General features: G+C 48.1%; 1 protein-coding gene across 1 annotated transcript in view; it reads right to left on the bottom strand.

Annotated features, from left to right (window-relative positions):
* Positions 1-14693, bottom strand: part of TSNAX (translin associated factor X) — a 256154-nt gene that overhangs the window by 142397 nt on the left and 99064 nt on the right. Inside the window, exon 2 of the mRNA XM_063443390.1 lies at positions 14178-14288. Coding sequence (XP_063299460.1) covers positions 14178-14288 — 111 coding nt within the window. The remainder of the gene's footprint in view (positions 1-14177; positions 14289-14693) is intronic.

The raw sequence follows: 14693 nt of genomic DNA, 5'->3' as shown, positions 1-14693 counted from the left end.
CGTTATTGCTTTCTTAGGGAACAGTTTGTTTGGGCACATTGTTTTTGCGTGAGCTCTGAAACAGATTGAGCAAACATGGAGTAATCTACAGGTGCTATAGCTACATCCCCCCGCATTAAAGTTATTTCAGACTTGTGCTTTCCCAAGAAACACTATAGGTCTCCCTAATTTGTCTTTCATCTCCCTTTGATTAGCAAAATAGTCTGGGTTGGTGTTACTAGTAGACGGACCATCTACAGTACTAGGACAAAAGTTTGCTGTATGAGAGGCTGAAGAACATATTGCACATGCTGGTGTTTTGAGCCCCGCGAATTGTTTACAGAACAATTCTGTGTCCAACTGACTCCAATCAGTGGGAGTGTTTTACTGATCCAGTGACACGGCTGATCTGGCTGAAAAGGACTTATGGTAGTCGTAGAACGCGTAACCGCCATATCTGTAAGCTAGTTCCACCAGTTTGTGCAGATATAGACCCAGCTCTTCTCTACGGTGTGGGAAAGAAGAGCAAATTACATCCCTATATAACCCAAAAGCTAAGACGAATTCAGGAATATTAAGCTTCTTATTGAGCCTATGGTCTCTGGCTTTCATTACCACGGATATATCTTCGAAAGTATAAGATCTGTTCTCGATTATATCCTGTGAGGCAATGAGGAGGGAAGCTAGATTAACATCTTTCCCTTCTAGTATGTCCCGTTTTAGATTTTGTGTAATTAAATGTACTGGATTTTATTAAAGACACGGAGGCTCATATTATGCATAACTCTTTCTTTATTTCCTCAGCAGCAAAGATAGAGGAATATAAATATTGTCAAAATGAAAGAAAAAACTGAACAGGCATAACAGGCAACCAATCACATAACAGAGGAAGTAGCTATATAAGTCCTGTGTCTCCCACAATCCCCCTCTTTCTTTGCTGCTTCCTCAGACAGCTAAGTATCCATGTTTAGCTCTCTTACTTGTTGCACTTTGATTGTGGTATTTCTTATTATTATTGCTATTTACTGAATTTACTTTGGTGTTGTTTTATTGATGCATCACTTGTTTAAGTGTATATGCATCGTTTTTATTTGTTGTGCTCCGCTTAGTGTGCCTTGGGGATCCCTGGGGGTTTTTCCCCTTTACCGGGAGATTTTTTTCTCCCTGCCTTTCCCTTGCTCCCTCTCGCGGGTGCAGACAGTGATTTTTGCCGCGGCCGGTTCTTTCATCACGACCGCGGCTACGTGCACTTCCCTGCCCGCTCACGGACTTCCCGCGCGGGCAGAGTGCACGCGCCCCTTCCCCTGACGGCTGCACGGCCGCGAGCACTTCCCTCGCGTGCGGCGGCCATTTTGGACGGACCTCCATGCGGTCTGCCTCCTAGTTGCCGTGCAGTCGGTCGCCTCGATCCCTCCTGGGCACACTAACGGTCTGAATATTTCTTATTGCTTTTCTCTGTAGGTAACTCAACCCTTTGAGTTCTCTCCTACACCCCATTTTAATTAGTTTACAGTTTGCTCTTGCAAATTATTGCCATCATGCAGGATAGGGATGATGGGCCTGCAGATCCCTCTGGGGACTTTACCATGGAGACTACTGAGAGTGCTATGGCCTCTCAGGAATTTCAAGCATTGCTTGAAGCCACTATGGCTTCCTCCCTGCAGAAGGCTATTGCCTCAGCCATGGGGGCTGTCTCCTCCTCTTTTACCCACTCCCTGCACTCAATGGTTTTACCTGCAGTAACCACCCCAGCTTCCCAGGGTGGGGGGTCCCCTTCCCCTGCCCAGACAGTGCCTGGGGCACGTAAGGCTAAGGCCAAATCCAAAAATGTCGGCTCCCACTCCTCGATGCAGGTGCTTCCTGCCATGAATGACACGCTGGAAGCGGTCACTGATAGCGCGCACCCCAAGCGCAAAGGAGCCCCTGGCCGGGCTAAAAAGGCTAGACTATGGAAAAGGGCTAGGGCCCTAGATGATGGGTCGGATACCGACCGGAGTGTGGAGGATGAGTCCGACCATATGGGATATGACTCCTTTGACGAAGGTGAATCTGGCGAGGATTTGCCCCTTACGGGCGTGACCCCCTCGGGCTCCTCTGCCAAGGCCAGTGGCCACTTATTAGACGCCTCTGGGGATACCAAGGCGATTCTTGACCCGCAGGGTAACCCCCCTGTTCGACCCTGACGACCTGCGGCACCCCAGGTCCGCTGAGTGGGTTCCCCCAGACCATATTGCCCAGTACGTAGCTAAGCGTATTCGCACCCCACTCTCTAAAGAAGGCCGCAATAAACTGCGCGCCGAATGCCCGAGACCTTCCCTCCCCGGCGCCGCCGGCAGAACCCCGGATATTGACCCCCAAATTGCCCAATTCCTCAATAAGACGGGCTGGAAGCCCAAGAAGGGCCTTGACCACTCCCTGAAAGGGTGCCAGGACAAGATCCTGTATACTCTAGGGCCCCTATCGAAGTTATACGAGCTTCTCGAAGCTGCCAAATCTGGGGACTCAGTTTTGGATATGGATGTGGCCATTGGATGGGTCCAGCGGGCTATATGCCTGCTGGGCAATGCTAATACAGCAATGTCCTCCGAGAGGCGTAAGGCGATCCTCCTAAAGATCGACCCTAAGCTGGCCGCTATGACAGTGACAGAACCTGACCCGACTGAGGAGGGCTTACTGTTCGGCTCCTCCTTTGTCAAAGACATGGACTCCTATGTGAAGACCTTTACGGCAATTGATAAAGCGCAGGCGAACATGAAGCGCATGTTCGCGCCCAAGGTTTTTGGAGGGGCCGGGCGTAGCAGGAACCGTCCGCCTGACCGCGGTTACAGAGGCTCGTTCCGAGCACCCAGAGGTTCCTTTTTTCCATCACGAGGCTTCCAAGACCCGAGAGCACCCACCTTCTTCCCAGCCAGAGGCAGAGCTTGGGGCTCCAGATACCCCCGCAGTGGCGCTCCAAACAGACGTCCTTACGGTGAGTACCCCTTCTTCCCCTCCCGCTCAGGTTCAGGTAGCGGGGAGGTTAGCCTTGTTTTATCACAGGTGGGTGGCACTGACCTCAGATGCTTGGGTACTACAGTGTGTAAGGGGATATCGCCTAGAGTTCGTTTCTATGCCTGTCCAGTTTTGTCCCCCCAGAGAACTCTCTTCCACCAGATCAGGACGAGATGATTTCCGCGGAAGTCGTGGAAATGTTGTCCAAGGGCGCAATAGAGGAACTGCCGTTCGCCGCAAGAGGCTTTACGAGCAACTTGTTCCTAGTACCAAAGAAAGGGGGTGGAGTTCGCCCCGTGATAAATCTTAGCCCTCTCAATGCTTTCCTGCGTTACCAACATTTCCAGATGGAAGGCATACACTGCCTCAGAGACCTTCTACGCCAGTCGGATTGGCTGGCCAAACTGGACCTGAAGGACGCTTACTTCACGGTTCCCATTGCTGCAGACTGCAGGGACTACCTACATTTCACTTGGCATGGTCGACGATGGCGCTTCACCTGCCTGCCTTTCGGTCTCTCTTCGGCTCCTTGGTGCTTCACCAAGCTCTTGAAGCCGGTGGTGGCATTCCTCCGAACCCGAGGGGTCCGCCTCATTATTTACCTGGACGATATTCTGATCTTGTCCCAGTCAAAGGCGGACCTCCTACTACACTTGGAATGGACGACCGACCTTTTACAAGGTTTGGGATTTCTGATCAATTGGGACAAATCGGTCCTGACCCCCGCCCAGTCGATAGAATTTCTGGGCTTCAAATTGGATTCCGTCCAACAGTTTCTATTTCTACCGGATTCCAAGATGAAAGCCATTCGGAAGGAAATCCGGAGGGCTCTTCGTGTCTCGGACTTGTCAGTAAGACAATCGGCGAGAATTATTGGCCTCCTCGCAGCCTCTATTCAGGCGATCTTCCCGGGCCCACTACATTACAGAGCCCTTCAACGGCTCAAAGGGTCACACCTTCGACTGGGCCACTCCTACGAATCTCAGATTCGCTTGGACGCGGAGTCCAGAGACGAATTAGAATGGTGGTTGGCACACATGGAGGCGTGGAACGGGAGAGCCATTTTCGGCTCCGTCCCGGACGTAGTGATAGAGTCCGATGCCAGCTTGCACGGCTGGGGTGCTCGTTGTGGAGACGTTTCCACAGGAGGCAGATGGTCCGACATGGAGAAGTCGTTACACATCAACTGCTTGGAACTCCTGGCAGGGGCATTCGCGATCCGCAGCCTTACCCCAGGGCGGGCGAATTGCTGCGTTCTCCTCAAGATGGACAACGTGTCGGCGGTCCGTTACATAAATCACCTGGGCGGTACGAAGTCCAAAATGTTGGCGACTCTAGCAAAAAGATTTCTGGCAGTTCTGCCTCTACAACAACGTCTCGGTGACGGCGGAACACATTCCGAGTCTGGACAATTCGGGAGCTGATTGGAATTCCAGACACTTAAGAGACTCTGGCGATTGGCGTTTACACGCTTCGGTGTTCCAGGGCCTGGACATGTTGTGGGGAAAATTCCAGATGGATCTGTTCGCATCACGGGTGAACACTCAGCTGCCGAAGTTCTACAGTTGGAGGCCGGACCCGGCAGCGGTGGCGACGGATGCCTTTCTCCAAGGCTGGCCGCAGGGTCAACTGTACGCTTTTCCCCCGTTCAACATGATCGCACGCACGATCTCGAAACTGGTTCGCCACGACTGTCGTGTGGCGTTGGTCACCCCTCTCTGGAGATCTTGACCATGGTTCCCTCGCTTGATGGAGTTGTCCATAGATTTCCCTCGGTTGATACCAGTCTTCCAGGACCTCCTTCTGGATCCAGATGGAAACTCACACAACCTGGTGATACAACACCAGTTGCCCCTGATAGCATGGTTCCTTTCAGGGGACCTTGGGTTGTCTCAGACGTTCCGCAGACAACTCTCCTGCTCCTCGATAACGCCTGGGCCCCAGGCACACGAACAGCTTATCGAGCTTCATGGAGATCGTGGTCTGGTTGGTGCATGAAACGGGCAGTGGATCCCGTATCTGCCCCTCTACATTTGATCCTGGAGTTCCTCACGTTCCTGTTTGACTCGGGCAAGGCATACCGCACGATCAACCTATCCCGCTCGGCTATTTCGGCCGGACACAAGGGTTTGGATGGTTCCCCTGTCGGCAGGCATCCTTTTGTATGTCGCCTTCTCAAGGGTATTCGCCTTGCCCGTCCTCCTCGTTTCTCTGCCTTTTGGGATGTCAACGTGATGTTGCAGTTCCTCTCATCATGGTACCCTAACCAAGAACTGACTCTCAAACGATTGTCATCCAAGTTGGTGATGTTACTCTGTTTGATCTCTTGCAAGAGGGTCTCCGACGTCAGGGCCCTGGATTGGGACGCCGTTGCATTCACCCCGGAAGGCGTTACTTTTGACATATCCAGGAGGACGAAATCTGCATCCAAGTCGTTTACATACCCTAGGTTTTCTGGTTGTCCGGCACTCTGCCCAGTGGATTGCGTCAAAGTTTATCTGGATGCTACACGTTCCCTTCGCTCCGCTGATCTACATGATTTGTTCTTATCTTTTAAGTCACCTCACCGGCCAGTTTCGACACCTACTCTGGCACGTTGGTGCGTTGGCTACCATCTTCTGCAGGTATAGACACCTCTGTTTTTACGCCTCATTCTGTGCGAGGCGCGATGGCTTCGAAAGCATCCTCAGTCGGATGTCGTCTAGAAGACATTATGCGAGCGGCGGACTGGTCCAGAGAATCGACCTTTCGAGATTTCTATTTCAGACCAATTGAACACATCGCATCTCGAGTAGTGGCACAGCTTTGAACTTGCATGATATGAGCCTACGTGTCTTTAATAAAATTCCCAGATTTTACTAGTAACATGACGTAAAGTCATGATTTTATTAAAGACACGGAGGCGAGTATTATTCCCGCCCACCCTCCCGGTGTGGATTTTGGGAAAGGAGATACTTCGGTGCTATTCAGGTATGTTTTTTCAATTAGGTCTGTATTTATATCATGTTTTGGATGATCTTGAACGTTTTATGCTGGGTTCTAATTTTTTATATATTTTCTATTTCAGAAACCAGTTTTTATGTATGGCTCCTCACGGTTATGTTTGGTAAGTCTACAGTTTTGAGTTTGGAAATTACCATATTTTTCTATCTTTTTTAGCTTGAAATTTTCGCATTGTTTCCTGTTTGGATCAAGTGGGACATCGTTTATCTTACCTGGTCTTCGGTTTTCGCAAGAAAGAGGGGGATTGTGGGAGACACATGACTTATATAGCTACTTCCTCTGTTATGTGATTGGCTGCCTGTTATGCCTGTTCAGTTTTTTCTTTCATTTTGACAATATTTATATTCCTCTATCTTTGCTGCTGTGGAAATAAAGAAAGAATTATGCATAATTCTCGCCTCCGTGTCTTTCATAAAATCATGACTTTACGTCATGTTACTAGTAAAATCTGGGAATTAATAATATTAGTTGTTTTGACAGGAATAGGAGTGGAGTTACCTCCTGAGCCGGTTTCTGGTTGTCCTAGTGGAATTTGAACTTCCGGAATGCTAGTTTGACCAGTGGCTTCCAGGTTATCTAAACCTGTTTATAGTAGCTACGGAAGCTAACAGAGAGGTCATCATATTCCGTAGTTCTGCCAAACTGTTCTGTATTGTACAATCAAAACTAGGGCCTGGTAACTCATCCACATTTTGGGTGTTAAGTAAACGGAAGAGTTCGGTTTTCCTGGCAGTAGCCGGAAAGGGAATGTTTCTTCTATTCAGTTTGGCTGTGATTTTTGGAACAGTCCAGGATCTGTAGCTGGATGCGTACTGGGCTGTCTTGGCTGAGTGCCAGGTCTGGACGGAGTGCTGGCAAGTGATAGTTCATCGTCTGGTACTGAAGCGTTAGACATGCTATGGGCGTGAAAGGAAACGTTCCGGTTAGAAAATATATATTTTTTTTATGTGTGTGCTGGCTGACTAGCTAGTGCCGTCGAAGCAATTACGCTAGGGTGGTGACTGGTGAGGCCCTGCTAGGTGCCAAGCGGCTTGAGAGGGGATACTGTGGCCACTGAGCGTTGTGGCGGGGTGTTGGCCTCTCGGTGAATAGTAATCATAAGATAGAATGGGGGTGACCAGTGAGGCCCTCTCTATACCACTTGCGAGGCGGCTAACTATGATTTGGCCGGAGGGGTGTAGTACCTCCGAGTTGAGGATGGGTGTAGGACTCGCGGGACCGCTAACTTAAGGCAAGAGAGCAGGGAGGAGATTATCGCTATTGGGCTCCTACAAACCTGACCGCCAGCCACCTAAACTGCGAGGGATGAAACATGCGAGACTGAACACAATAAAACCAAACGAAAAATACAATTTAAAATTGCTCGCTATCCTTACCTGTATGTGAACTTGAAACACGTACTTGAGAAGTACTAATGAGTTGTTAGGGCTGTCGTGGTCTGGTAGAGTGTTTTTTTTACCTAAACTGAAGCCCCCATTTGCAAAAAATGAAAGGAGTAAGGGGGTGGAAAAAAAAAATGGTAGCAGATTACCAGATCGGCTAATGCTATTAATTCCGTTTAATTAGACAAACGTTTTCTAATTGTTTAACCCCTTAAGGACACATGACATGTGTGACATGTCATGATTCCCTTTTATTCCAGAAGATTGGTCCTTAAGGGGTTAAGGTAAAATGTATGTATTGAATTATCCTGCTGTTGGATAATTTAAATGGTATATTAGTCTATGAATTAGAGGGGGGGAGAAATGAAAGCTTTTAAAAGAAAGGAATTTACTAACCAGACTGAAAAACGTGCAACTCTGCGTCATATTAAGTATACATGTATAACAGAACTTTCAAAAAAAAAAAAAACACAATAACATTATTGCCAAGTTTGTACACTTGCAGTGTGGTTTGATGTTGTTAAGGTGTGTGTGCATGGCTTTGGTTGTCTCTGTGACACAGAGATGTGTGGTCTTTCATTTTTTTCCACTCTTCTCCCCCTAATAGGTAGGTGTTACACATCGAATTGTTCCCATAACGCCCAAACTTTTTGGAAGGTGGTTGTGGTGTTACGGACTTGAGCTGTCAGTTTATCCATTAGAAAGTTCTCTTATTTTTGTCTGAACTAGTGCAAGAGGTCGGGTTTCTGGTTCCATCCAGTACTGTGCCAGCGCTCTACGTGCTGCCAGCTTTAGCATATTAAGCAGTCTCTGTTCGTATTTGTCTAGTCCGTCAGATGGTCTGGATAGTAAGCACGCCCATGGTTCGGGGGGAGGGGGGAGTCTTTTTTGTAATATGCGGGAGTTCATGTTTGTCCCTTCTGTCCAGTATGCGCTAATTTTGTTGCTCTGCCACCACATGTGAATATGTGTCCTTTTCTCCACACAATCGCCAGCAGGTGTCTGTAGGGCAGAGACCCATGTGGCTTTGTTTGACCGGGGTGCACTGGAATAGTGTTTTATACGCCTGCTCCTGGAGTGTGTTGTGCATATGGATAGTTTAGAGCATGCTTCCCATATGTCTTGCCAGTCTGTCTCTCCCAGATCTGCCTCCCATCTGTCCGTATAATGTAGTGTACCCCATTCCCCGGACTCCGCACCCATGTGGCTGTACAGTATTGAAATCAGTTTAGCGGCAAGTATTCTTTAAGACATATGCGGTCAAAGAAGGTCAGCTGTTTATTTGTTGCAGTCTTAACATCTGTGGTTTGTGCAAAGTCATGGATTTGTATATAGCGGAAGAAGTCTCGGTTTGTCAGGGGTGCAAGGGATTTCAGGTGTTTGTAGGTGACTAGTTGGTTATCTTTGTACAGGTGTGTATATCTTTGCACTCCCGTGGCCTCTATTCCTTTAAAGTCTATGGCTCGCATTCCCGGTATGAATGCTCTGTTACGGAGTACCGGTGTCATCGGGGAGGGGTTGTTCATAAGTTTGTATTTCTGAGCGGTTTGGTCCCATATGTGTATAGAGTTTAGGATCGCTGGGCATATGGTCCTAAGGATTGCCCTATGTTCTTTGGGTGTCCAGATTAAGAATTACGGTAGGTCGGCGCTAGTCATTCGTGATTCTATGTCTACCCATTGACGCTGTTCCTTAGGGCAGTGCCAGTGTGCTATTTGTGCTGCTAGGTAGTAGTGGTAGAGGTGCGGTAACCCAGTCCCCTCTCCATTTGGGGTTGTATAGTACGGCTCGGGCTATCCGTGGTCTCTTCCTCTGCCATATGAAGGTATATATTGCTGTCTGTATGTCAGCTAGGTCTCCTCTCTTAACCCTGACGGGCAGAGCTTGGAATATGAACAGGAGTCTGGGCATAATGTTCATCTTTACCGCGTGCAACCTGCCTATCCATGTGATTTTTTGTCTGTCCATTTTTCTAAATCTTTTATGAGTGTGTTGAGGAGTTTTGTATAGTTGTGTTTGTAAAATGCTTCGGGGTCTGCTGTGAGTTGCACCCCAAGGTATGCGAGTGTCTCTTTGTTGATTTTAATTTGGTGTGTAGTCTTGATATGTGTAATTTCTCCTTCTGTCAGGTGGAATGGTATTGCAGTGGATTTAGTGGTTAACTTTGTAGCCAGAAATTGCTCCATATATTTCCAGAAGTGTATTGAGATGCGCCATAGACTGACTTAGGTTTGTTAGCGTTAGCAGTATGTCATCAGCGTATGCTGCGACTTTCAATTGTTGGTTACCCAGGGGAATCCCGCGTATGTGTGGGTTGTTTCTGATGGCTTGTAAGAGTGGTTCTAAAACTATTGCAAATAGGAGAGGGGATAGGGGGCATTCCTGTCTAGTTCCATTACTCACTCGGAAGGGTGTTCTTTGTGCTCCGGTCATTATGGTGTGGGCATGTATATCCGTGTATACGACTTTGATTGCTGTTATGGACGGTTCAGGGAAACCCTGTGTTTCCATGAGGGTGAAAAGGAACGGCCATTGTACCCGGTCAAACGCTTTTTCGGCGTCTAGTGATAGGGCAATGGACTGGTTGTTTGTCGGAGTCATATGCCAAATTAGATCTGCCCCTCGGCAGGTGCTTTCGTATAATTGGCGCCCAGGTATGAACCCCACCTGGTCTGAGTGGACCAGCCTGGGTAGTAGCGGCGTCAGTCTTGTAGCTAAGATTTTAGCGAAGATTTTTAAGTAGGTATTGATGAGTGATATTGGCCTATAGTTTGCGGCTTGGGTAGAGTCTTTGTTTGATTTGGGAATTAGTACAATATTTGTGGTGGCCATGTCTCGGTCCAGGGTCCCACCCTGGAGGAAATGGTTGTATAGTTTGGTTAGTGGGGGAATGAGTTCTGTCCTGAATGTCTTATAGTAGTGTGTATCGTACCCATCGGGTCCTGGGGCTTTGTTGCCTTTGAGAGCGGAAATTGCTGCTGCGATTTTCTCTGGTGTGATTGGCTCTTTAAGAGTCTCAGCTTCCCCTTCAGTTACCCTAGGTAGGTCTGTCTGTGCTAGGAAGTTATCTATCTTCGTCGGGAGTTGTGTTTGTTCGGTGGTAGTGCGGGGAGAGTGGTTATATAGTGTTTGAAAATACTTTGTTAACACCTCGTTAATGGCCTTCGGTGTGGTGGCCGTGTCATTATTGTGTGTCTTGATGTTAGTGATCGGCTGGAAGTCAGGCCTAGGTCGGAGGGTCCTTGCTAACAATGTGTCCATTTTGTTGGCTTTTTCATAGTATAATCGTTTGGACCATGTGATAGATCATGTCAACTCCTCTATGGACAATTCTCCAATAGAGTGGTTAACGGCTTGGAGTTCCTGGAATTTTGTGTTGGTTGGGTTGTGTTGATTTTCCACTCTCCTCAGAGCTGTTTGCAGTTCTAGAAGAAGTTTTGTTTTGGTTTTCTTTTTGTGGGTGGCCGCCTGAATGAGGTGGCCTCGCAATACTGCCTCGTTGGCTGCCCGAGGGTGTTGGGTTGGTGTCTTCTCTGTCATTGTTTGTGAAGTATGGCCTGTCGGGTCGTGAGAAGTATGTGTTCGTCCCTAAGCAGGTTGGCATTTAGCTTCCATGTCCAGCTAGTGTGATGATGGAATTTGCCCAGGGTGACAGTCATGTCTCCGTGGTCCGACCATCTGATATTGTGTATTCCTGAGTGGAGTAGTTTACATGGTAATTAGGCGTATCTTTGTGGAGTGTAAGGTGCCCGTGAGGATGATGTATCTGCCCTCCGGATCTATTTTTGAGGGTGTTAAAATGAATGGGCATATTTTACATGTCCGTAGGGCCCTAGCTTCATAGACCGTAGTGCACATGTGTTTTTTTAAAATGACTGGCGCCGACCTGGGCAAGTGTGCTTCCTGTATTAGGGCAATGTCTACCTGTTTAGCTTTTATGTCCCTTAGGAGGAGTCTACACTTGTTTGGCGTGATGAGGCCCCTGACGTTTATGGATAGTATTTTAAGAGCCATGGGGATGTCAGTCATGAGTGCATAGGTTGTGGGTCGAGTCTTGCGTCAGCTGTTGCTCCGAATCAGCTGGTGTCACGGTCACAGGGCGTGTATGGGTCCTATTGGTATCGGTCACAATTGTACTTAATGACAATGAAGGCAATATTAAAAAAATAACATAATCAATAACAATAAAGTAACAATACATAAACATAGATAAATACAATCTGGTCTTAAACGCTGCCAGAGTAGCGTGTGAGCGTTCACCCTTCCCCTGGGGTGCAAATGTACGTCCCGATTGGGTGTAGGTGTCCCTCACTTCCACTATGCCAGTGTGCGGAAACCTAGTATGTGGCTGCTTTTCAGCCAGTGGTTGTGGTGAATGCTGGGCTAGCTGAATAGGTATACGTTTTTGCCGTTGTTATTCCCTCTAGTGCAGTGCTCCGGCCTCTGTCTTTATGTTTAGGTTGGGGTAAGTGTTCTCGTCTGTATGCGCTATCAGGCCTTAATGACTGTATGTGCCTAGCTTCCTCTGCACGGTACCCTGGTATCTCGCTACTTAGCCCCATGATGTGTGTGGAATATTTCTCGTCTACACAATGGTAAGTGTCTTGACAGGGTCTCCCTCCTCTACTGATCTATAGTATGCAGAGCGTATTTTTGACCCCTTGCTGCATTTGGTTTGCGTTTATGTGTATCGTTCGAATGTCTCCTGCACTGGGCGCATTCTCGTCTGCATAACCAATCCCAGTGCCCAGTGAGGGGGAGGGTCTATCCCGTTTCTAGTCCCTTCCCTATATATTTAGGCCTGTGTAGGGTGGCCGAATCTCCATGTCGTCTAAACATATACATTTCAACATTGGTTTCTATTGTATATACAATCTGCCCCGTCCATGCGGTGTGGGGCCCTGTACAGTTGGCGTCAAAGAATATAAACTTCCACTTGCGGGTCCAGGACTGTCAAACCTGTTCCCCGGGTTTATGCAGGGCCCGCGTCCATATAATATTCCTCCATTAGTATTAGAGTATGTCCAGTGAATTACTCGACCGAGCCTCTATTGGTGTTGTCTAATTGTAGTTGCAGAGGGTTCGGTGTGGTGAGCCTTAAGGTGCTCCCCCGGTGCCTACTGGCTGGGTGTTATACGGCTGCGAGTATGTTCAAGGGGGTCACCAGATGGTTGTCTCCAAGGGAGATGGGGGGGGGTCCCCGCCATAGATCTGAGGGGTGTTTGTGACTCACCGGTTAGGGGCCACCAGCAGTCCCATGGGGTATGTACCCGGTTTCCACCCCCCTTCCCACCTCATTTTCCTGAGTGTTCGTGTGTGCAGCATGGCGAGATCGGGCATTGGGTCTGTCGGCAGGGCGAAGTTTGGTGGTGGATCCACTTGTAGGCTGCGGAGGAGCTTCAGCGGGTCGCCTCAAGGCAGGAGAGTGTGGGTGGTTTCTGCCTGGAAGGCCACTAATTTAAATGGGTGTCCCCAGGTGTACCTTATGTCATGTTCTTGCAGCAGTGACGTTAGGGGCTTCCAGGCCAGTCGGCATTCTAATGTCGTCGGCGATAGGTCTTGGAACAGGGTGATACTGGCTCCCTGATAGTTGAGGTTGTCTTGCCTGGCGTATTGCATAACCGCTTCCTTTGAGGAGTAGTGGTGGAAGCGGATGATGACATCCCTGGGTGGGATCCCTTCTGCCCTGTGGGCGCATAGAGCAATATGCGCTCTATCTATTGGCCATTTCTCTTCTGGGATTTTGGGTATGAGGTGCTTAAAATAGTGCTCCATTTTCCCAATAAGGTAGCATTCATTAGGTGCCTCAGGTAGGCCTCTGAGTCGCACGTTATGGCGGCGGGTGCGGTTCGAGAGATCCTCCACTGCAGTTTCTATTTCTGTAATTCTTTTCTCCATAGCGGTGGAGTGGTGGATTACAGAGTTATGTGCTTGGGTCACTGCGTCCACCCTCTCCTCTAGGGAAGCCGTTCGCGCTCCCAGCGCTTGGATTTCAGCCATCACAGCTTGGATGCTTTTGGAGATCTCTCCTGCCAGGTAGCTGTGGACCTCCATTAGCTGATTTAGGATGTGTGGAGTGTCATTCTGTTGGCTTTTAGGCTTTTCAGTCTCTGTCGCGTGTGCTGGGAAGTTAGATTTCTGCAGGCGGCCATCTTGTGCGGCCTGTGCGCCGCGTGGTGAGTATGTCGGCTACAGAGACGGCGGCTTCCCTCTGTTCGCCTTTTTTTCGTTGTGGCTTGGCTCCGGTCTGTGTACCGGACATAATGCACTGTTTGGATCTGATTTACTAGGTCCGATGCTGGTGGCAGATGCTAGATTGAGCGTGGATTCTCAGGAGCCCGCAGACCATCTTGGTCTGCAGTCAGGCCACGCCCCTCGTTTATGCTTTCTATCTACCGATTGCCTCGACCTATCGAGGCACTCAGTACAGGCAGAGCATCGGAAGCCTGCCTGATGGCTTCCGATGCTCCACGTGGAGCAACCTGGAAGTGATCACTCTGAGGGAGATCGATCACCCGGTGTTCTCTGGGGGCCACCGGCAGTGAGGGGGTATCGCAGTGATGCATCAACATTGAGGCATCGCTGCAATACCATTAGACCTGAACAACTACAACTTTGTATTCCTGACACTACAGTGTTCCTTTAATCCCATTTCTAAATTTGCACACTGATATCATAGCAGATTAGAAAAGTGGCACAAATCAATGCTAACTGTAGTGCACTTAAACAGTTCTATATGCCATTGCAATTTTAGCAAAAAAATTAATAAATAATAAATAAAACATTTTAAAAAATGGAGTGAAACATAAAAAACACACTTACATTTAAAAGCAATGACCATAGATGAAGATGAGCCAACACCGCTTCCTTTTTCTTCCTTTCTTTGTGATCGTGGAACATTTTCATGTTTGTGTTTTTTAAACTCACGGCTTCCTAGTTGCGAAAATAAATCAAAAATTGGCTGCATTTTACTGTTTGTCTCATATGCACACTGTGAGAATATTTATGGGGTAATACATATTAAAAAGCAATATTTTATAAAAAAAAAAAAAAAAGTTATTTAATTTTATGAATATCAAAAATTTATATTTTGGCACCGTTTCTCCTTGACGGATTTCAAGGGAAGAGTCAACCACTATTTTAACTCTTATAGACCCTGGAGTACGTTTATTAGAGTATTTGTGTGACGGAGCTCCAGTACTCCAAGTACCTCTGCCAAGTCTGCTTCCTCGTAGCTATCAGTGACGCTGGAGCACTTCAGACCCAGTCGCCGAGGCTTGACTGGGATCACTGAAGGCCTTTTATAGCCCTGGACACACTTTACATCAGCAGATTACA

This window comes from Pelobates fuscus, chromosome 2, assembly GCF_036172605.1.
Source record: "Pelobates fuscus isolate aPelFus1 chromosome 2, aPelFus1.pri, whole genome shotgun sequence".
Taxonomy (NCBI): Eukaryota; Metazoa; Chordata; class Amphibia; order Anura; family Pelobatidae; genus Pelobates; species Pelobates fuscus.
Note: the sequence above shows the minus strand (reverse complement) of the source record. Positions and strands in the feature narration are given on the sequence as shown.